The following is a 24577-nucleotide window of genomic DNA, read 5'->3' on the forward strand; positions in this document are numbered from 1 at the left end:
TTTCGTAGGATAGGTGGAAGTAGGGGCTTATTTATCATTTTGAAGGTACATACTCTGAATTGCTTGAGTGATGGACTAGATGCTAATTGATCCATTGTCGTCTGAATAAGGTCATGCTTTTGTTTGCATGTTTTTGAGATAAATCAAGGGATGATATCAACTATGAGTCATTCATGGGATTCATATTCACAGAGCTTGGACTAAGGGCTATATAAAGAGGAACGGTTCAGGAACTTAGACTAGAAAGGAACAGAATAAACTGAGTTGATCCACTTAGAAGTTTACAATGAAGTTTCTTCTAATACTGCTCCTGCAGGCCACTGCTTCTGGAGCTCTTCCCCTGAACAGCTCTACAAGCCTGGAAAAAAATAATGTGCTATTTGGTGAAGTAAGTATGGACTCTACAGTATTTATCTAGCTTGATGTTTGTCTTTAAGATTTATTGCATTAACCAGTTTGTTTGTTTGTTTGTTTGTTTGCGTTTAAGTATCAGCTGAAAATTGGTCTAGGAGGCTGTCTGCTTTCAGTATTGTTTTTCTTGCCAAAGAGGAATATACAAAAGAGGTATTGGTTTTGAAGGAGTGTTATGAAATTGGCAAGTGAACGTGTTTCTTCTTCTCAAACCCTTTGGCCAAGAAATTTCCATTCAATATAATTGGCGTTCACTTCTGTTATGGTATTTTACACTAATCATTAAATGCCAGTTAATAATCTGAGATCTGAACAATGGCTGGATTAATATAACCACTTCAGGCTGCCATGATAATTTAAGCATATTCCCTTTACCCTCAGTTATCTCAGATATATCTTTATAGCTTTTTTCTCTTTTTTATGGTGATGGGGTTCCACTATGTTGCCCAGGCTGGTCTGTAACTTCTGGGCTCAAACAATCCCCCGCCTCAGCCTCCCAAAGTGATAAGATTACAGGTGTGAGCCACCATGCTGGGCCCATCTTTATAGCATTTTTTATGGATTTTTTTTTTTCAATTCTTAATTTCTTTTCCTTAATTAAAAAAGTTTGGTCCCTATTTTTTAAGATGATTTTAACATTTATCATAGTTGTCCATTTCGTTTAGCTTTGAGTTTTTAAGCAAGAAATTTGTGTCCCAACTTATATGAATAACATTAATAATTCATGTATCCTTTCTTTTCTTTTCTTTCTTTCTCTCTCTCTTTTTTTTTTTTTTTTTTTTTTTTTTTTTTTTTTTTTTTTTGAGATAGGGTTTTACTCTGACACCCAGGCTACAATGCAGTGGCACGATCTTGGCTCACTGCAACCTCCATCTCCTGGGCTCAGGTGATCTTACTGCCTCATCTTCCCAAGTAGCTGGGACTACAGGCATATGCCACCACTCCTGGCTAATTTTTGTATTTTTAGTAGAGACAGGGTTTCACCCTGTTGCCCAGGCTGGTCTCAAACTCTGGGGCTCAAGCTATCCTTCCACCCTGGCCTCTCAAAATGCTGGGATTACAGGTATGCACCACTGTGGCCAGCCTGGGTGACCAAGAGAGACTCCTGTCTCTTAGAAATGAATAAATGATGTTTTAAAAAAGATATTTCCACTGGGATTCCGGGAATAGATCTAGCTAGTAGTTTATGACATGTCTTTGTTTTTTTGTTTGTTTGTTTTTTCTTTTTTTTGAGACAGGGTCTGTGTCTGTCATCCAGGCTGGAGTGCAGTGGTACAATCAGGGCTTACTGCAGCTTCTACCTCCCAAGCTCAAGTGATCCTCTCACCTCAGCCTCCTGAGTAGCTGGGATTACAGGCATGCACCAATGCTCTGGGATAATTTTTGTATTTTTTGTACAGAGGAGGTTTCGCCATGTTGTCCAGGCTAGTCTTGAACTCCTGGGCTCAAGCACCCCTCCTGCCTCAGCCTCCCAAAATGCTGCAATTACAGACCTGAGCTACTGCTCCTGGCTGACATGTCTGCGATAGTACAAAAAATTAAGATTTTTTTCCTGATTATAATTAATTGTCCAAACAACAATAATGTAACCTGTGAGTAAGATGTGCAAAATTCCTGGTCCAAAAGCATCAGTGTGCCATTGAGTCATATATGTGGAGCTCCCAACAGAAACTTTTCTGTGCATAATTATGCATTGCTGAATGTATTTTTTTCCAGAGATACTTAGAAAGATTTTATGGCCTTGAGATGAAGAAATTTCGAGCGACAAAAATGAAATACAGTGGAAACTTAATGAAGGAAAAAATCCAGGAAATGCAGCACTTCTTGGGGCTGAAAGTGACTGGGCAACTGGACACATCTACTCTGGAGATGATGCACGCACCTCGATGTGGAGTCCCCGACGTCCATCATTTCAGGGCAATGCCAGGGGGGCAGGTATGGAGGAAACATTATATCACCTACAGGTAATGTTGGTGTATGTCGCCCTGTATTTTTCTACTTTCCCATAGGTCTGACTTCTAACCTGAACCAGTTAGACAGCCCTAAATCTGGAAGTAAATAAAGTAGCCTCCCTCAATTGTTAGTGCTATCTCTGTTAAGATTCATTTTCTCTAGAAGGAAGAATTGTTCACTCGGGGGAGAATCGTTTGGCTTGCCAGTCCAAAGCAGATTTTAAAAGCTGTAAATAAGCCTGGTGTGGTGGTTCACACCTGTAGTCCCAGCACTTTGGGGGGCCGAGGCGGGCGGATCACGAGGTCAGGAGATTGAGACCATCCTGGCTAACACAGCAAAACCCCGTCTTTACTAAAAACACAAAAAAAATTAGCCGGGTGTGGTGGCGTGCACCTGTAGTCCCAGCTACTCGGGAGGCTGAGGCAGGAGAATGGTGTGAACCCAGGAGGTGGAGCTTGCAGTGAGCCGAGATTGTGCCACTGCATTCCAGCCTAAGTGACAAAGCGAGACTCCGTCTCAAAAAAAAAAAAAAAAAAATTCTGCAAATAAAAGGAGAATGAAGCTAAATTTACTATAAATAAGATAATTTACTATAAATAAGAGACAGGGGAAGTTTATAGAGTAGTCAAGATGGATAAATGCAGAACCTGGGAACAGGAGCAAAAAGCATAACCATCTATGAAAGCAAATCCTTCACAGTGATGATCTGTGAGTTTTAAATAAGAAGAAATTAAGTTAGATTTTGGTTAAGCAGGAAGCTGTCCAAGAAAAAAATGTTTCTGTACTTAATGAAGCAAGTTTTAAAATCTGGACTCCTGATTTATGAAATGATCCATCTTCCAATTGTGCTAGCAAAAAAAAAAAAAAATGAAGTATTGTGGTAAGACAGAATTAACACTGTCTTCCATACATTTTCTCTCTCTTTTAATGATAAAGAATCAATAATTACACACCTGACATGAACCGTAAGGATGTTGACTATGCAATCCAGAAAGCTTTCCAAGTATGGAGTAATGTTACCCCCTTGAAATTCAGCAGAATTAACACAGGCGTGGCTGACATTTTGGTGGTTTTTGCACGTGGAGGTAGGGAACCTGTACTTCATCTTTGTCGTTTGGCATGATCTATAGGATGTATAGAAGGACTAATTTTCTTTCCTTTTCCAAAAGCTCATGGAGACTTCCATGCTTTTGATGGCAAAGGTGGAACCATAGCTCATGCTTTTGGACCTGGATCTGGCATTGGAGGGGATGCACATTTTGATGATGACGAATTTTGGACTACACATTCTGAAGGTGGGAAAAAAAAAAAAAAAAAACTAAGCAAACAGAAAAGGAAAACAACAAAAACCCTGACAAATTCAAAATTCTGGTTTCGAGAGACTACATTCTGACAAATGATTATATGATGGAAAATCTTGTTCTGATTATAATTTTGCCTCTAAATGAAATTTAACACTTTGTATGGGTGTCGATTTTACCCTCTATAAATTGAGGATATTAAACTAGATCATCTTCAAGGTCAGTTCTAACAATCCACGAGGATGCAATGAACTATGAGCTGGTTCATTAGCATAACCTCAGAGGAACCTTAAGAAGCATAATATGAAAAGGTAAAAGCTGTTATTTAGGTGGTAAGTTTTTTGTTTTTGTTTTTGTTTTAGACAAGTTCTTGCTCTGTCACTTAGGCTGCTGTGACATATCATGATGCTAACTCCCTATAGCCCTGAACTCCTGTGCTCAAGCAAACCTCCCACCTCAACCTCCCTAGCAGCTAGGACCACAGGTGTGTGCTACCCATCTGGCTAGTTTTTTTATTTTTTGTAAGGACAGGATCTTGCTATGTTGCCTCAAGAGATCCTCCTGTCCCAGCCTCCCAAAGTGTTAGGATTGCAGGTGTGAGCCACTGTGCCCAGCCTAGGTGATAAGTTCTTGACCTAGTGAAATCCATAAACTCAAAAACAAACACATACTAATTCTGTGTGTGCCAACAATTAGAGGATAAGATGGTCATCTGCATGATTCATAATATACTGACAATTTCTTAGGTTCATAGTGACCAGGAAAGAAAAAGTTATAGAGAATCTAGATATCCCTATAGAGAAACACAAGATTATACAGTCATGTACTTTCAAGTGGTCTTGGGATAAAAATTTCAGAATGTTCAACTGAACATTTAATACCTTGGGGGCATTTACAGAAGAACAGTAACTTACTATCCCCTGCAGATAGTTGACATGGGGTTAATTAAACTCCCCTGTTATTTAGGGGAATCACTAGCATGGGAAAATCCTAACCATCAAGACAGAAGCCTTTTTAATTTTTCTATTGGAAATTTTAGAGTGTATGACTCCGTCATGTGGAAAGTAAATGGGGAGAAAGTCATCAATAATATTCTCTACTCAGCATCCTCCTCTCTAGCTGATATTGCACAAGTTGGATGGCAATATTTTTATAAATACTATGTCCACCAGAAAGACTGTTTTAATCTAACACACAGCCTGAGGCTTATAAAGTTTTTGATGAGAAGAGGACTTTTGTATTGTCAAAAGACAGATCATGTAGGATTAGGTAGTTGCTGAACTGCAAATCCTCAGCGAGACATGTTATATGTGCCTAAATTTTATCCAACGTTATTTGGGGGATTGTAATTCCTTCATCTAAAATGGGATACATGTGCCAGTTAGCCTCAAAAAAATGTTTTGGAATTCTAATGGACCTTAGGAGAGTAATTTAACACAGCTTTCTGTAGGTAGAGGAAATTAAGACCAAGAGAAGGTTAGTGGCTAGTTTGTGGAAAAGCTGGGCCAGAATATGCATTCCTACCTCTTAACGCAGTATTTTCTATCTGTCCATGTTGCCTTATTTTTTAATTGGATTGATTAAATGCTTTCAAAAGGTGAAGTTATTTATAACATAAAAGGTGAAGTTATTTATAACATAAAATGCTTATTTTCAGCAGTTTTTGTTGTTGTTGTTGTTGCTGTTATTTGCTTTTTTTGAGATGGAGTCTTGCTCTGTTGCCCAGGCTGGGGTGCAGTGGTGCAATCTCAGTTCACTGCAACCTTTGCCTCTAGGGTTCAAGCAATTCTCCTACTTCAGCTTCCTGACTAGCTGGGATTACATTACAGGTGCTGGCCACCACACTCTGCTAATTTTTTTTTTTTCTCTTGGTAGAGATGGGGTTTCACCATGTTGGCCAGGCTGCTCTCAAACTCCTGACCTCAGGTGATCCTCCTGCCTTGGCCTCCCAAAGTGCTGGGATTACAGGCGTGAGTTACTGCATTCAGCCTCAGCCTGTTTTCTTTTACCCAGTAAATCAAATAAACAAATAGGTCAGTGCTTGCTGATCTATTCTATTACTTGGGTGATGAAGTTACTTGAGTACAGAGATGAAAAGGACACAGTCCAACCCCTGAGCACACAATCTAGTGAGAAACAGAATACAAACATAAACCCATTATTTCCAGATGAGGATCAATGGTGGTGGCTCATAGGCATATTATAGGAACTGAGAATAGTTCAGGTTTAGGACAATTGTAAAAACTGCTTACTTTTCCCAGTCTTGCTGGGAAGGTTACTGGACCCATGATATAGAAAATTCTTGAAGGATTTTTGTCTAGATACTCCCCAAGAGAGTGTAGGCTCTTTGCACTTGGGTATGGGAGACTATTCCAAAGCCAGGCTCTGCAGCTAAGTGATGTGTGACTCTGGGCAAGTCAGTTCTCCTGAACTGCAATTTTGTCATAGAAAAAGATAAAAATGAAGGCATTGGACTAGGAAACAAAACTGTTAGTCAGGAATTTTCAAATATTCTGCATAGTGAGAAATTCAAAAGAAGGGACACACTCCTCTCTCTTCTCTTACCTACAAAGGTGTATTCTCTAGGACATACCACAAAAATGAACAAGGATTTCTTATGGGACTCAAAAGGAAAGACAGATATAAAACCAGACTATTTTAATCATAGATAAAAATGGTAAACTCTGAGTGGGGCTCAAAAGAAAAGACAGAAAACACTGTAACTTGGTAGTCCAAATATGTCTAAATTATAAGTATAGACTCTTTTAAGAATTAGTTATTTTTTCTCTTTTTTGTTTTTTACATTCTTTCCTTGAGTCATATAGACTCTTTAATTTTATTTAGAATCATGTGTAGTAAAAGCGTAAACACTAATCTTGGCTCAAGCACTTAATTTGATTAATCCTATAGATACTGTTTCCTCATCTGTAATGGAGAGCACGGTGGTTTCCTTTCAGTTGTATGGGAATTAGACATAATGTATTACATTTCTCAGTGACTCACAGTACCTGAAACTTAATGATAGCCTTATATTTGGGTTTACGAAAAGATGATTGCTAAAGACATTTTTTTCTATATCCAGTGAAGCTTCATGAAGACTAAAACCAGAATTGAGTCATGAGAGTTGAGAATTATTTAGAAGCAATGAAAACTGTTGAAGGCAGCTCTGAGTTATTCCAGGAATTTTTACAGCAGAATATATTTCATTTGTCTACTAGTACAGAGGTCCTTAACCCAAGGCAATTTTATCCCCAAGGAGATATTTGACAATGTCTGGAGACATTTTTTGGTTGTCAAAACTAAAAAGGATTTGCTACTTGCATTTAGGGGTAAAACCTGAGATTCCTAAACATCTACAATGCATAGGACAGCCCAGACTACTAGCCTATAATGTCAGTAGTGCTGAGGTTGAGAAACCTTATTCAAAAGGGTAGAGAAATAAGTAAAAGATTCTCAAATGTTTCTTTTTCACTGTGTCAGATATCATGTTACTGTCCAAGATGATAATGCATTTCACAGCGTTCTGTCTTTTGATTGGTTTCTTCTTAGGCACAAACTTGTTCCTTGTTGCTGTTCACGAGCTTGGCCATTCCTTAGGTCTTGGCCATTCCAGTGATCCAAAGGCCATAATGTTCCCCACCTACAAATATGTTGACATCAACACATTTCATCTCTCTGCTGATGACATACGTGGCATTCAGTCCCTCTATGGTGAGTTGAATTTCTTTATCATTTTGCCAAATAAGATACTCGCTCTTATGAATAGTCTAACAATATCTATATTTGGATAAAATGTTAATATCTGTCTTTTTTTGAGCTCCATAAGAACCCTCTGTAGCAGGTGACACAGGTATTACCTTCATTATATAGATGAGGACAAGAGACCTAGTAGGTTAATGTCAGAGCCAGAGGCAGAACCAGAGGCCTCAAGTCTCGTGTTCCTTCTGTCCAAGATACCACTGCCTTATTGATGAAGGCCCACACATTAAATAATCCATTATAACCGGAAAAGGAAAGCAAAGATAATCAGATTTTCTTCCTCCATGATATTGCAATCATATGGAAAAAAATACCTTACTTTATGCTTCCTGTGAACGTTATAGAAAGCTTAAAATGATTTTGATGCAATGTTCATTAAGAAAATTGAGTATTTAAAAAATAACAGTTCCTCCTCTGAAATAAAATGCAGATTTTGTTTACTGATGCTTCTTGAAATGTATTTTCAGGAGGCCCAAAAGAGCACCAACCCATGCCACAGCCTGACCATTTAGAACCAGCTCTCTGTGACCCCAATTTGAGTTTTGATGCTGTCACTACAGTGGGAGATAAGATCTTTTTCTTCAAAGACAGGTAGGATCATTTTCATATCTAACCAATATTAAAGTTTCTGCCTTTAAATTTTTTTTGTCAGAGAACAGTGGGAAATAATTGAAAATGAAGTAGATGAAACTTGTAAGCAGGAACTTGGACTCGATTCTGTAGGCAGTGAGGAGATCTTAAGGGCTTTCAAGCAGGAGACAGGTGTAATCACATTTGCATTTTAACTAGAAAACTGGTGTGTAAAAAAGGATTTGCAGTAGGAGTCTGGGATGGGGAATCAGAAGACAGGAAACAGAAGCCAGACTATTTTAATTATAGATAAAAATGGTGAAGTCTGAAACTAAGACTGTAAAAGAGTACCTATGCAAGAAACTTGATTTCCTGGTTATGGAGGAGAGAATTCCAGGATAACTTTTCGTTTCTTTCTTAGAACACAGAGTGAAGCAGATATTGGTGGTAAGGAGGGGCAGTTGGGAAGACTAACATTTGTCAAGTAGTACAAATATTTCCCATTTTTGAGATTATAAGACTGAGACACTTGAGGATAGGTGACTTCCTTGAGGTTACAAAACTGGTGAGTGGATTGTAGGGTCACACTAGAAGCTTAGATCCCTGGATTCCAAGCTCCAGGGTATTTCTGTATATCAGATTGCTTGTTAAAGTCATTGTTATTATCAAAGAGTTGATTGATATTCTTTTCTTATGGATCCATGAACATCAGACATCCATGGAACAGAATGTGAAGACAATGGAAAGAAACATTGGGTCTTTTCACAGGTCCTTCCTATTCACATGCCATGGTTCTTGAGTCTACATTGTTTTATAACATGTGTTAAATGTCTTTCATGTCAGGTTCTTCTTGCTGAAGCTTTCTGAGAGACCAAGAACCAGTGTTAATTTAATTTCTTCCTTATGGCCAACGTTGCCATCTGGCATTGAAGCCGCTTATGAAATTGAAGCCAGAAATCAAGTTTTTCTTTTAAAGGTATTTCTAATCTTTAGTTTTGCCATTGAGTTTACTTCAAGGAAGAGAATAAATTAAGAAGAGACTAGTACTTTTTAATAGATATAGGCCAAGAAAGTACTCTTGATTTTATTAATAGTGGCTCTGAACTGTAAACTAAAATAGCCTAAATACCTAAGTAATACATACAATTTCTGGGAAAAGTTTGTAAACTATAAAATAGTAATACTTGTGGGAAAAAAAACCACAGGAACCAAAGAAAAGAGACTATGTTTAAGATCAATAAGCAATACATTTTATAACTGTGGGAAAGGAATTATGTTGTTTATAGTAAATCAGTATTTTCTTATTACTCTTTCTGTATAATTCAAATTTGCCCTATTTCTTTGTCTTCACAGATGACAAATACTGGTTAATTAGTAACTTAAGACCACAGCCAGATTATCCCAAGAGCATATATTCTTTTGGTTTTCCTGACTTTGTGAAAAAAATTGATGCCGCTGTTTATAACCCACATTTTTATAGGACCTACTTCTTCGTAGATAACCAATATTGGAGGTGAGTTTTAACGGTTGGTCATTTCACCCCTCAGATTGTGAAATAGGCATGGAATGAGGTTTTCTAGAAGGCACGTTTTCTGTGCAAGTTCCCAAAACTCCTTGACCTTCCAGGGAGAGAGATTAAGAGAATATAGGACTGAAATCATTGTTGTCAACCAAGTTCTTTGTGTTTTTTGTTTCTAATATATGAAATAGTAGATAATGTGTTTTTTTAAAAAAACACTTCAAAAAATGTCATCTTATTATAGTGGAAACACATTGGAAAAGAGTGTCATAGATGTACAAGACCAAGTATTTAATCTACAGTCAGTTTGGAGGATTATGGATTTCCAGATTCCTTTCTATAATCACCGGATTCAAAAGACAAAATGAGAAACCATCCTCTAAATGACAGGAGGTCAGGAGGTCCTGCAAGGTCTCCCTTAAAAGAAAGTCATATGGTCAAGTGAGGATAGGAGCTCATTTGAGTGTCTGTCTCTGTTGTCTCAAGTGTCTAAATTTTGAAGAAGAGGATTGTCTACTCCTTCTTCTGGGTAAGCTAGTCATTTCCTAGATTGCTTACCTGGTTGACATGAGACGTAACATATATGTTAAGCTTACATTTACAACTATTATTTATTCTTAAACATTTAAAACTCAACATCTAATTCCAATTGAATACCGGGTGCTTATGACTTGAATTTGTCCACCAGCCCTTAGCCCCGTTTGAGAAACAAAACTTGATTTTAGCAAATAACACTTTCCAAAGAGCTCATAAATGGGCATAGTTTGCTGTAGCCTGTTATTATGAACATTGACATTTCACCTCTGAACAGTGGTTCTGTTTAGTTTTCTGCTTCTACTTGGCCCACGATTTTTCCCTTAAAGGCCAATGAGAGAATGCTAAGCAAGCCATAAATACTTAGAGAACCAAATTGAATAAAAACAAGACAACAGTTAGATTCAGTTGCCACTTGGAAGTCTAGAGAGACACAAAACTCTTTTCACTTGCTGGTAAAAGAGAATTTAAGAGAGAAACTAGGATATGACCATACAGCCTGTAAACAAAAGGATTTATTTTCAATTTCTCTCAAGCATGTGTGTATAAATCCCTTTGGTTCCCCGGCTCTTAGCCCCTTGACCTGTTTATTTTCTTGGGGAAATGGGTATTTTTGTCTCAGTGAATAGCTTTGAAAAGAAGGCAATGACAGGCAACTGAAAAATTGGTCACTAAGGCCTATGCTGTAGCCAAATCACCTTCTATGCCAGACTCTATAAAGCAGGAACAAGCACTAGTTGGAAGTACTATGGGATAGTGGGAAAAAGACTTAACCAGAGTCAGGAAGCATAGGTTTGAGTCCTATAGGGACTTAGAGGAAATCAATGAACTGTTTAGGTCCTTGGTTTTCTTCATCAGAACAACTTAAGCCCTTTGGGGAACAGCTCTTCAGTAGAGAAGGTAGGTTTGTGGTGCATGTCAGGAAAACCACTTTCTGACTGAGTTTCTGCTGGTTTCTTCCTTGCTCAGATATGATGAAAGGAGACAGATGATGGACCCTGGTTATCCCAAACTGATTACCAAGAACTTCCAAGGAATTGGGCCTAAAATTGATGCAGTCTTCTACTCTAAAAATAGTAAGTAGATGAGGAAACCATGAAGATACTGGAAAAGCCATTTCAAAACTATACATCCTCTAAGATTAGAGAATAGGGCTCCAAATTGGAAAGGGACAGGTCTCTGCAGTTCCCCACAGGGCCACAAGGAAAAACTCACACTGTACGTGGCTCTGAATAGGAGAGCTAGAATGAGCAGGGGCTGGTGGCACAAGTGGTGTATTCCCAGGGTTATCTGCCAGGCAGCAGGAATGTGATTGTTCCTATTTCCCATGTACCTGAGTCTCTGGAATTTCCTTTGACCACATCAGCCACACAGTATGTGCAAGCGAGCACATGGCAGCCAAGACTCAGGCAGTCTGGAGTCTCACCCTTTCCTATACCTTGCACTCTTGACCTTTCCTGTAGTCCCTTCTGCCCTCATAGGCCTTTATGGACTGGGGACTGAGGGTGGGTTGAGAAAAGCTTGAGTTTGTGTCGTATGTCTTCAAACAAGACCAACCTAAGCAACTATTCAAGGGACCAATAGTTTTTGTTTGTATTCCCTCCCTTCCCCAGTGTTGTTTCTTCCATCAAAGCCCCTGTGTGCCCTAGTTGGGTCTGATATCCTGTCTCATGAGTCCTCCACTTGGAGTATGACTGGCTGTAGGTAGATGTTTGGGGAGCATGATACCAAGGGTCCCCAACATTTACATTCTCAAATCACATCTCATCTTTTTTTTATTTGTTATTTTTTGATTAAAAAATAGAGATGGGGTCTTGTGATGTTGGCCAGGCTGATCTCAAACTCCTGGCCTCAAGCAATCTTCCCATCTCAGCCTCTCAAAGTATGTAGTAAAGGGCATGAACCACAGCCCATAGGTCATCTATTCTAGATAATCTATGAAAACACATTTGTGTTATTGTTGTTGTAAAGAAATACAGGTAGGGAATTAAACTATTTAATTTGTTTTCATTTTCAGAATACTACTATTTCTTCCAAGGATCTAATCAATTCGAATATGACTTCCTACTCCAACGTATCACCAAAACACTGAAAAGCAATAGCTGGTTTGGTTGTTAGAGATGGTGTAATTAACGGTTTTTGTTAGTTCACTTCAGTTTAATAAGTATTTATTGCATATTTGCTATGTCCTCAGTGTACCACTACATAGAGATATGTATCATACAAATAAAATCTGTAAACCATAGATAATGATTATATAATATATAATATTTTTCAATTTTGAAAACTCTAATTGTCAATTCTTGCTTGACCCTACTGTTAAGTTTGAAAACAGATACCTTCAAAGGCCAAGAGAATTCTTTTTGGAGCATGCTCTGTAAGTCGGTTCCTAACATCCTTGGACTGAGAAATTATACTTACTTTTGGCATAACTAAAATTAAGTATATCTCTTTTGGCTCAAATAAAAAAATTGAAAAACAGGCCGGGCGCAGTGGCTCAAGCCTGTAATCCCAGCACTTTGGGAGGCCGAGACGGGCGGATCACAAGGTCAGGAGATCGAGACCATCCTGGCGAACACGGTGAAACCCCATCTCTACTAAAAAAATACAAAAAACTAACAGAGTGAGGTGGCGGGCGCCTGTAGTCCCAGCTACTCGGGAGGCTGAGGCAGGAGAATGGCGTAAACCCGGGAGGCGGAGCTTGCAGTGAGCTGAGATCCGGCCACTGCACTCCAGCCTGGGCGACAGAGCGAGACTCCATCTCAAAAAAAAAAAAAAAAAAAAAATTGAAAACAATCAGTTGGTGTTTAATATATTTTCTTGAGAAACAGAATGTGTATTTTGAAAATGACTCTGAATCTACTCCTAAATAAAAACAAGTCTCTCTGACTGTATCAAGGGATGAATAGAAATATAGCAAGTAGAAAAAAAAGCTTAGATTTCTTTTGGTCACTTGGGTAGCACCACCTGTGTCCTTGGTCTCAAGGCAAGAAAGCGTTCTCTAGGCTACACATGACCCCAAGGAGTACTCATAGAGTATGGCCACAAGACTGGAGAGAAGGGAGGAAGTGGGAATTTCCCATTCTGGTAAAATCCACAGTCAAGTGTCACGGTGTAATTGCTGTGTGACCTTAACAAGCAATTAAATCTAAACTTCCTTAAACTTCGGAGGAAGTAGAATTAGGAGGCACCCACCTCACAGGTTTATTGTGAAAAACCACACAATGCATGGTGAGCACATCATTCTGGCAATTTGGCCTGTCCTGTATCCATTTTCTCCACTACCCTGACACATAGTTCCCCTATCTTCTGGGTTGTATACATTGTAGAGCTCTCACTTATAGCTTAGGGGTTTGTGGAATGCTTTTAGTTTTCAATATATTGGTAAATCATTGCTGATTGATGTACTTAAGTTTGCAGAAATGACCAAGTTCATTTCAAGTTGGATGATCATTTTTGGCTAGTGGAACGAGCTGAAATCAGGGGAAATATGAGGCTCAGAAAGTATCTAGAGGGAGATAGAGCTCTTTGTCCCTCGTGTCTCAGATCTTTTTTTCTTTTTCTTTTTTTGAAACGGAGTCTCACTCTGCTGCCCAGGCTGGAGTACAGTGGCACAATCTCGGCTCATTGCAATCACCGCCTCCTGAGTTCAAGAGATTCTCCCACCTCAGTCTCCCGATTAGCTGGGATTACAAGCGCCAGCCACCATGCCCAACTAATTTTTGTAATTTTAGTAGAGACGGGGGTTTCACCATGTTGGCCAGGCTGCTCTCGAACTTCTGACCTCAAGGGATACCCCCAACCTAGGCCTCCCAAAGAGCTGGGATTACAGGCATGAGCCGCTGTGCTCAGATCCATTCTTAACTCAAGTATGTGCTCCTTCAGTATTATTAGAGTTGTCTTTGCAAGGAATAGAATCAATTCACCACTAGAAGAAATGTTATTCCCCAAAAGTTACTAAATGCTGGATTTCCCTCAAAAGAAGAAAATTCCCTACAGAATCAGCATCAAAAGAAAATTGAATGGCATCTGGGTGAATTGTCTTTGGCCTTAGATAATTCAGGAGGGAGGCATTTCTCTTAAATGATGGCTGAATAGGAATAAAAGTCCAGAGTCAGTATCATGAATGTTCATGAAGATGCCTTCAAAGACTTAAATGTGAACCTTTCTTCCTTTTGTTCTATCCGTGTTATACTTTCGAATTTTGTTAAACAAATCCTTATAATGTTAACCATGTGCCAGGCACTGTTCCAAGTGCTGTATACACACAAAATATAAAATGAAAATAGCTCATTTAATCCTGATTACAAACATGAGGTAAGCACTGTCATTCTCACTTTTCAGATGAGAGAACTAAAGCATCAGGAGTTTTTACTTTGCTCTAGGTCACGTAACCTTGGAGCTGTGATGCACGGTCAGGCAGCCTGACACCAAAATCTGTGTTACCAATAGATTGTGCCTTTTAGATTTATAAAGTGGAAAAAGTTAAAGCTAAAACTTCTGGCATTTCACTCTATAAAGCTTTGCGTTTTTACTTTTCAATTAAAAGTCTTCAAAATGTCTTAGGAGTTGTGTGTGTGTCCCGTCTGGGGAATATCACTTTTTCTCTGGGAAATGGAGGAGTATTATTTTGTTGATGTCAGGAAAGAAAATGTCCAAGACTTGGAAATTACAGATGCCTTTACAATTGAGGGCTGCACGTTGTCTAGCTAATATTCTGGAGTAACTGATTTTATGAGGGTATGCATCTTTGACTTTTTATTGGGTAGACTAGTTTATAAATCTGTAAGGGTAGAAATAGTAGCGAACTGACAGTTACATGAAAGGTTCGTTCTATATCAATGCAAATAAATCTTACCTCTTAGAGATAAAATTGATTTGTGCCAGATAGAAGAGATACTCTCAAACCTTACATTTTACTGTCCTATAAAGATATTACCTATTTATATCATTAGGAAATTTATTTCAGCATTCCTTCCTGTATATACGTCTGTTCTTCAGGCCCTTCTATGAACTGATTCCCTCATTAGCTAATGAGTTAAAGAATATCTTTAATAAGTTCATTTCATATTTGCATAAAATCATATTTTAGCCTTTAAAATTATACGTTAGCACAAATTAGTCAGCAAGGAAGAGAACAGGACTGTCTACCTTGTGGACTGCAAGTAGAAAAAACCTTAAATTAGGCAATTTCTGAAGCCTGCCAGAACTGTAGTTTCCTCTTTCTGATTCTGCCTCTCCCCTTATCCTGAAATAGGATAGTGAGGAACCCTGTGGCTTTACAGAAGAAAGGAAAGGATGTACCGTGTTTGGGCTGCATAAAGTTTCCCAGATTCACATCTTTGATGTCAATACTAGATTTGAATCCCTGTGATAGGCATGGGGGATTCAAAGATGACTAGGAATCTATGTCTTCAAAGGCAGGAAATATGGTAAAGACAAACAAGACATATAAACAAATTATAATGCAATGTAATAAGTAGATCAATAGAAGCATTTACAAAATAGAGGGGTAATTTATCTCTGTAAAAGGATTTGGGGGCCACAGAACATTTCCTATGGGAAACAACATTTGCGATGTGTTTTTAAAATATAAGAGGGATTTGTTAGGTGGAGACGTAGCTAAAAGGATTCCAGGTGGAAACGGAGCTTCTCAAAGACTCACTAAAAGAATATTATTGTAAAATTGGAGAATAAAATAAAAAGGGAAAAGATGAGAAGGAGATACTAGGTCATGAACAAAATTTATTGTCATGAAACTTTACATTTCTCTCATAAATGATATGACTTTATTGAAGGGATTTTAATAGGGATAAAGACCAAATTGCATCTTAGAATATCTTTTGAATGGAAATATAGAAGATAGGCCAGAAGGAATTAAGGCAATGTGCAGAGAAGAACAACTACCTTAGTACTGTACTAGTCCATGCAAAAAATACTAGAAACCTAAATGATAGACATGGGGAAGACATGTGAGCAACAGCTAGAAGAGAGAAATAATAAGGTTTGGTGACTGCTTTGCATGTGAAGTCTAGCTGAAAAGGAATAATATAGGGTGATTTTTTTAAGCATCTGGTTTAAGAAGTGACTTTGAATAGAGAAGGAAAATCCGGTTGCGGAAGAGATAGTGGTGTGATTGATGGAAAGGAAATAACTAGGTCTATTGAAACTGGAGAGCCAGGAGGAGACGTCTAGTAGGTAACGGGATGGGATCAAGGCCCAATAAAGGTGTCTGAACCAGAAATTAAAATGTTGGAGTGTTTAGTGTGTAGGTAGAAGGTCACAACTTGGAAGTTAATGGGATATCTTAGGAGGACCATAAATAATAGTCTTTCCAATATGTATCATCTCTGGGGTGATTTTCTAGATTATAACATTATGGTATAGGAATACCAAAATATTTTAAGGAGGTCATAATATGCCATAGAAAAAGGATTTGCTGATTTATGCAAGACAGCTCCCAGTCCATGAGGATTAAAATCTAAGCTCTTGTCATTTTTTGTGTTAGTATATAAATATAGCATCCCAGGATCACTTTTGTTTCTGGTCATATTGCAGTAACTAGTACTGGATTTTGCTTCTTGTTGTGATTAACTATAAAACTGAACAAAATGTATGAAAGAGATGGTTTCATTCATTGAGCACTAGGTAGTGTAGCAAATAGTCCAAGAAGGAAGAAAATTGATGGTGCAAACCCCCAGTCTTCCCTGCTTTCTACCTGTAGGTAATTTCCAGGACACAGCACAGGGGAAAGGAACCAAGTAGAATGCAGTGGTCTCAATGAGTTGCGAAGATAGATACTAAAGTTCAGGGAGGTGGAGGTGGCTATAATTTTCAGGGAAAAGTAAGGAAGAGGAGGAAGTTGCATAGAGAATGCACTCCAGAAATTGGGAGAGAAGTCCCCTTGAGGTCTGCTGATGAATACTAAACTGCATATGCACCACCAAGGAACTGTAGACTCAACAATTCCCAAAGATTACATAGGGCTAGGAGAGGTTTGAATTTCATCCAGGCTGAATGGCAAGATATCTTTTAACACCTGGGGAAATCAGTGAAGCCACTTTAATAGTAGGACTCAGTTAGTCCTACCGTTAAAGCAGCACTAGACCCACCCTAAAAAAAACTTAAAAACAAACTTTGAAAAGATCAAACTCATCTGTAAATTACTTGACTAATCCCAGCACTTTGGGAGGCTGAGGTTGGAGGATGGCTTGAGCCCAGGAGTTTGACACCAGCCTGAGCAATATAGGGAGACCTTTTCTCTACAAAAATTTAGCTGGTAGCTGTGGCACACACCTGCGGTCCCAGCTACTTGGGAGGCTGAGTTAGGGAGGATTGCTTGAGCCTGGGAGGTCAAGGTGAGCCATGATCATACCACTGCACTCCAGCCTGGGTGACAGAGCAAGACCCTGCCTTATATATAGAGAAATATATGTATTTCTCTATATATATTTTAGAAACATTTATTGACTTTTTTCTATATATGCAGAGAAATATTTATTTATATTTATAAACTGTAGTCTTATTAAACATTATAAAATTTATGTAAACATATTTACATAAATAAATATCTCTCTAAATATATATATTTGCATATTGAGAGAATACAATGATGGAGTGATACATTTATATGTTGAAGAAAAAAAGGCAATTATCATTTAGAGATTCCATATCTAGTGAAAATAACTTTCTTTTTTTTTTTTTTTTTTTTTGAGACGGAGTCTGCTCTTGCCACCCAGGGCTGGAGTGGCAGTGGCCGGCCTCTCAGCTCATGCAAGCTCCGCCTCCCGGGTTCACGCCATTCTTCCTGTCTCAGCCTCCCGAGTAGCTGGGACTAACAGGCCGCCCGCTCGTCGCGCCGGCTAGTTTTTTTGTATTTTTTAGTAGAGACGGGTTTTCACCGTATTAGCCAAGGATGGTCTCGATCTCCTGACCTCATGATCGCCGTCTCGCCTCCCAAAGTGCTGGGATTACAGGCTTGAGCCACCGCGCCCCGGCCCGAAATAACTTTCAAAAATAAAAAATGGTGCAGACTTTTTCAGACAAGCAATAATTAACAGAATTGATTATCAGAAGACAAAGCACTACAGGAAATGTTAAGGGAAGTTCTTCAAGTAGAAGGAAAATGATAACAAATGGTAACATATCAATACAAAGAAATGAAGAGTATCATAATGAGTAAATATATAGGTAAATATAAAAGGCAGTTTTCTATGTTTAATTATTAAAAATAACTATGTGAAGCAAAGAAATAAAAGTGTGTTATGGAGTTGACAGAATATATACAAGCAAAATAAATGTATGACAACAATAGCACAAAAAGGATGTGAGGAAAATTATAGGTGCAAGATTCTTACAGGTGTAATTGAAGTGGTATAATTCCATTTGAAGGTAAACTCTGAAAAGATAGAGATAAAAATTTTAATTCCAAAAAAATCCACTAAAAATAGACAAAGAAGTATAAATAACAAGCCAATAATGTTGATACAATGGAATACTGAAAATTATTCTATTAATCCAAAAGAAGATATGAAAAGAGGAAAAAGGAAGAAAGAACAGATGGGACAAATAGGAACAAACAGCAAGCAAGTAGATTTAAGTCCAATCACATCAATAATTACATTAATTATAAATTGTCCAAACACTCTAATGAAAAGAAAGAGATTGTCAGACTGAAACTATTTCCTGTCTCTAAGAAAATCACTTTAAATATAATGACATTTATGTTAAAAGTAAAAGGATGAAAATAATATACCATGCAAACACTAATCATAAGAAAGATGGAGTGGGTACGTTAATAACAGCTAAATTGGATACAAAACTGGTTTTCCTAATGTGGTTCCTTATCCAGGAGCATCAATAAATCAGGAACTTACTAGAAATGTAAATTTCAGGTCCCATTTTAGACTTACTGAATCAATTTAAAATTGAAGTCCAGAAGTCTCTTTCATCAAGCAAGTCCTTGGAGTGACTTTGATTCATGCTACAGTTTGAGACTCACTGTATACAGAGGAGCATTTCATAATTTTAAATGTATCAATTATTTAAAAAGACCAAAGTATCCAAGATGAATCTGGATACCAGTGCTGCTACTCATCTGACCACATCACTTTGTGAAGGTCACTTAATCTGCTGAATCTTGGTTTACTCATCTGTGAAGTGTGGCTATTAAATGCTAGAGATTTCATATAATATATGTATGTATCTATACCACTGACACAGAAACAGTGACTGATAAATGTATTGTTAAAATTGTGCAATGATTTGATATGTTCATATTGAACCTCTCCTGTCATACCAATGGCCCCGTCTGCACATTTGCTCCTCATGTCTTTTCTCCTTAACTGCTGCACTCTTGGTCTTATATACAAATCCTAACTACCTTTATAGTCACAAGCAAGTCCAGCCTTCACTGGTCTTCATCTCCCCAGATGTTCTTTTATATCTCATATTTTGGTTCTTAAGTACATAACAGTTCCTCCCTTTAAAAAATTCATATATACTTTATTTTTATAATATTTGATAATAGTAAGTATAGTTGTAGCATTTTATATGTTTGAATGCTTAATAAAGTTATAAAACATTATATGAATATACTACAGTTTATCCACTGTACTGTCCAATGACCATCTGGGTTATTTCTGGTCTTTTACTATTACAGATGAGGCGGTAGATTTCTGTCTAACTCAAAAAACACAAATGCAAGAGTTTCTCTATGGTATATTCCTAAATGTGGAATGACTGCATTTTGAAATTATCAAGTGTTTACCTGCTCAGGCAGCTATGATGTTAAACAACTACTGCTGATTGTTTTTGACAAATGACCTGGGAAAATGTTGATTGCACTGGGTGTGTTCTGAGTCAGGTTAAATAAAAACAAGCCCTGTGAGTGGTGTTTTCCAGGAAACCAGCAGACAGGTCAAATAATGACAATTCTTCAGATAGGGTTTTGAAAGAGCTCTTACCTTATCTGGACTCTAACAGCTGCTAGATTGCTTGTTTTCGCTGTAATTGTGGGTTGTTGGCTTACAAGACCACCACTGAGCAGCTCTCTGAAATTCAACCACTTTTTTTGCTGACAAGATTGTTGTACGCAGTTGATTCATTTTCAGGATTCTGAAAAAGTTGATTTTGACTTTTTTTTCTGATAATGTTCTTGTTTTACGGAAAACGATATTTTGAAGGTCCTTACTCTACCATCCCAGCTGACATCATTTGAAATTAATTTTGATGTACTTAATTTAACCAGCCTATTATTCTACAGTGCCATGTTTAAGAAGTTCTTTTCTGTCACAGGCTGCTGAAAATATGACAAGCTGACTTTCTGGAGAAATTCTGATGATACATACAAGCTCTGCAAGAGGATTTGAAGATTGTATTGTCGTCAAGAATGTACAATGAAATTACTGTATGCAGCAGTGTAGAAAAAAATTCCTTTTTAAAAGAATTATAAAACCATAGCTTTATAAACCAGTGGTCAGTGGCTTACAGAAAGAACTATCAGATGTGTTTACATCACATCTTATTCACTTTTTTTTTTTTTTTTTTTTTGAGATGGAGTCTCGCTGTATCAGGCTGGAGTGCAGTGGTGTCATCTTGGCTCACTGCAACCTCCACCTCCCAGGTCAAGTGATTCTCCTGCCTCAGCCTCCTGAGTAGCTGGGACTACAGGTGCCTACCACCACACCTGGCTAATTTTTGCATTTTTAGTAGAGATGGGGTTTCACCATGTTGGCCAGCATGGTCTCAATCTCTTGTGGTCTCAATCTCTTGACCTCGTTATTCACTTTTTTCAATGGCTCAAATGCTTTGGCATTTCTATGTTCATATTTGTATATTCCTTTTCTTTATAGCTCCAATAGCTTTAATTTTCTAAGCAGTCTGTCTGTCAGATATGCACATCTACTGTGCTTGAAGTATAGTGGAACTCATCAGTAGTAATGTGTACTACTTATGACTTGTTGACATTTCCATTATAAACTTTAATTTTGAATTGTTTATGCATAACTGTGGATTTCTATTTTATTGGGCTGAAAGTTGACAGGATTTCAGCCACCACTTGTGAATTTTGATTTAGATTTGTTATGTGTATCAGAATCTTGTTTTTTTAAAATAAGAGCTTTTTTTAAAAAAAGATAAGAGCATGGAAAGCATTTCTTGTAATCTGCTCTTTAACAAAGAATAATTTTTAAACAGCTTGTTGGGCAGCTAATAGGGAGAACCAGGTCATTTTTGTATTAAGTAAAAAATAAAACTTTGAGAAACTTGGATTTTAAAAGTAATGACAATGCTTAGGTTAGTATTATTTGTAATTTGAATCATTTACCTCTAATGAGAATGTTAGTTGAGAATGTTTTCTTAAAGTTTTACACCCTGTAAATGAAGGCCCAGGAAAAATAACGTATAAAATGAAACAGCAAACAGGCAAAATTCCTGCTCACTTTTATTAGATAAAAGTAATTTGAGTGCTTACCTAATTAAAAAAAAGATTGTAGTTGTTTTATGGTGAAATAGTCCTTCAGAATATATCATCTGCTCTGTTGCAGGAAGTGAAGGTGTGGCTTGTCTCAACCTGTTGCAAATATCTTGAAAGGCAGAGTTCCGGGCAGTGACTGGTTATACAAAGTCCACAATTTTGATAAGTTAGAAAGTCTGCTCTGTGACTCACTGTGTGGTCTTAGGCAAGTTATGGACCTCTTTGAATCTCAGGGAAAATAATATCTGCCTTTTAGATTTGTTCTGAGAATTAAATAGGTAAAGCCTCTGACACGTAGTAGGCTGAACTAAATAAAAAAATAAACTTATTTCTTCACATCTCAACTTCTTCTGGACCCAGAATTTCCCAGTTTTGCTGCTCTCCTCCTCACTAAGTACATTCATCCCCTAATAACCACTCTGACTTGTCAAGAAGGAAGAGAACTCATGTGTTCACTCTTTCGTTTTCCCCATATTACCCTCAGTCCCAACTACTTAAGACCATCTAACTATCAGTTAGACATACTTCATTTTTTTTTTGCCCTCACTCTAGCTATCTAATTGCTATGAATAATAATGTTTATTATTTTCCATGAAGTTCTTACACAATTTCTGTTGCCTATATCAAGCCCATAAGATAGACATTTTAGTTGCCATTTTAAGAGTGAAGAAAAAGGGTCATAGAGAAGAGAAGCGGTTTGTTTGGTGTCAGAGCTACTGAGTACAGAAACTAGGATTCTAACTGGGGGCTGTTTAACCCCAAAACCCATGCTTTTTCTACTATAGAACTTAGACTCTCTTGGCTGATAGTCTTGTAGTTAACAAGGAATATGTTTTGATACTATTTGGCCCAATTATTTGGTACAAAATTTAAAAGTTGGTAAATTATCAACATCCTCTGTACTTTTTGGAGCAGTCAAGTTACCATGAAAATATTAAGAAAGAAGTGAACATAAGTGAGGTTTGAGGAGAGGTTTTTCCACTTATACTCTAAATTCATGATCTTGAACGGCTTGTTCCCATCTTATAATTGAATAAAATATGACTTTCAAAACAAAAAAGGATTGTGAAATGTGTATCAAACCACAAAGGTACTGGATTGGATGTGTATACTCAGAACCTTAGAGTTGGATTTTGTTGACGTTGATGAGTGCTTACAAATTCACAGCCAGTAAGATTTTGTTCTTTTCCCAGGATTTGGAACATTTACCAACCTTCTTGAATGAGGAGGCTTTGTATTTTTGAATCATAGTGACACATAGTGACTGCTCATAGACTTGGGTCCTAACTGGGTCACATCTGGGCAGCACCAGTGGAAGATGATGGGCAGAAAAGACCAAGCTTAAAGAGAGGGGCAGGAAGTTAGAAAAATGATGAAACATACCCCCAAAATTGATGCTAATTATCCATTAGACACTGAATTAAGAGACATTTCCAGGTTTCAGTTTTCAAGAATATGAAAATTTGAAAGATAAAATTTATAGAAAGGGTTAAGTCCAGTCCAAGAGAGTATTATAAACAGATAAGAAGCAGGAGTTGAGATAAGTCTAAAGACTTCAAACCCTTATTTCTGTTTGTTCTGATTTAGATTGGACAACGTTTGTACATCTCTGCTGCTTACTGACTATGTGGACTTGAATAAACCTTTTGACTTTTTCTAATCTTCAATTTATTTATCTGTGAAATGGAGATACTAATCTTTACCTTGCAATGTGGGTGTAAAGATAAGACATAATACATGTAACATGTTGGATACCTAGCTGATGATCGATATATGGTGGTTTTCCTCTTTCTTAAAGGACAGTTATATATACATATAACTTATAAGATATATATGTGTGTGTGTGTGTGTGTATGTATATACATATATTTGTTAGGCATGGTGGCTCATACCTGTGATCTCAGCACTTTGGGATACTGAGGCGGGTGGCTCACTTGAGGCCAGGAATTCAAGCCCAGCCTGGCCAACATAGTGAAACCCTGTCTCTACTAAAAATACAAAAAATTAGGCTGGCGTAGTGACACATGCCTGTAACCCCACCTACTACTCAGGAGGTTGAGGCATGAGAATCGCTTGAACCTGGGAGGTGCAGGTTGCAGTGAGCTGAGATTATGTGACCGCACTCCCACCTGGGTAACAGAGGGAGACTCTGTTTCAAAACAATAAAATAAAATGAAATAAAAAATAAGTTATATATATTTATGTTCTTAAAGGACAAGTTATGTATATATGTATACACACACACACATATGTATGTATATATATGTATATATGTGTTTTTGACCACATTACACACTCTGAGAAGATTCAAAGTCATTAATTACCTAAAACTATAAAGTATAACAAAAGTTTAGAACCCTGATTCTCTTCTTTCCGCAGCATGGATTAAATGTGGAATAAGCTGGCTCACCGACAGCAGCTCTGTGGAGTTGTATGAGCTAGCTCTGCCTTGGTGTACATCAACCTTAATTTTAGCTGTTACTACAACACAAACTTTCATTCTGTCATTCTTACATAATGTGATCCATTCAAAGGATGTGTCAGCATTCATGAAGTCATGACTCAGAAGATGATGAGCTGTGTCAGAGCTGAGGTGAAGCAGTGCCTAGGACCATTACCACAGATCTGTCAGAGCAATGAGCATTACTGGTTATAACTATATGAAGAAACCTAACCTCTGGAATGAAGCACTTATGAATTCCGGAGTTCAAGCAAAAATCATGTGAGTAGCAAAAGAAGAGGTCATTGAGCTAAGGAAATANTTTTTAAACAGCTTGTTGGGCAGCTAATAGGGAGAACCAGGTCATTTTGTATTAAGTAAAAAATAAAACTTTGAGAAACTTGGATTTTAAAAGTAATGACAATGCTTAGGTTAGTATTATTTGTAATTTGAATCATTTACCTCTAATGAGAATGTTAGTTGAGAATGTTTTCTTAAAGTTTTACACCCTGTAAATGAAGGCCCAGGAAAATAACGTATAAAATGAAACAGCAAACAGGCAAAATTCCTGCTCACTTTTATTAGATAAAAGTAATTTGAGTGCTTACCTAATT

The 24577-nt window shown here is 37.6% G+C and overlaps 1 protein-coding gene across 1 annotated transcript; it reads left to right on the top strand.

Moving 5' to 3' along the window:
* The first annotated feature begins 286 nt into the window (after positions 1-286).
* Positions 287-12165, top strand: MMP12 (matrix metallopeptidase 12). The gene is made up of 10 exons (XM_017850091.1): positions 287-388; positions 2128-2375; positions 3301-3449; positions 3534-3659; positions 7215-7376; positions 7892-8015; positions 8838-8962; positions 9339-9507; positions 11017-11123; positions 12065-12165. The coding sequence occupies exons 1-10, from the start codon at positions 287-289 to the stop codon at positions 12163-12165; spliced, it is 1413 nt and encodes a 470-aa protein (XP_017705580.1).
* Positions 12166-24577: the final 12412 nt, after the last annotated feature.

The sequence above is a fragment of the Rhinopithecus bieti genome, unplaced genomic scaffold, assembly GCF_001698545.2.
Source record: "Rhinopithecus bieti isolate Rb0 unplaced genomic scaffold, ASM169854v2 scaffold_33302, whole genome shotgun sequence".
Taxonomy (NCBI): domain Eukaryota; kingdom Metazoa; phylum Chordata; class Mammalia; order Primates; family Cercopithecidae; genus Rhinopithecus; species Rhinopithecus bieti.

Coding starts and splice junctions, on each gene's coding strand:
- MMP12 (XM_017850091.1), top strand. CDS start 287: ATGAAGTTTCTTCTAATACTGCTCCTGCAGGCCACTGCTTCTGGAGCT. Junction 3,660..7,214: donor TTGGACTACACATTCTGAAG/GTGGGAAAAAAA, acceptor GTTTCTTCTTAG/GCACAAACTTGTTCCTTGTT. Junction 11,124..12,064: donor AGTCTTCTACTCTAAAAATA/GTAAGTAGATGA, acceptor TTTCATTTTCAG/AATACTACTATTTCTTCCAA.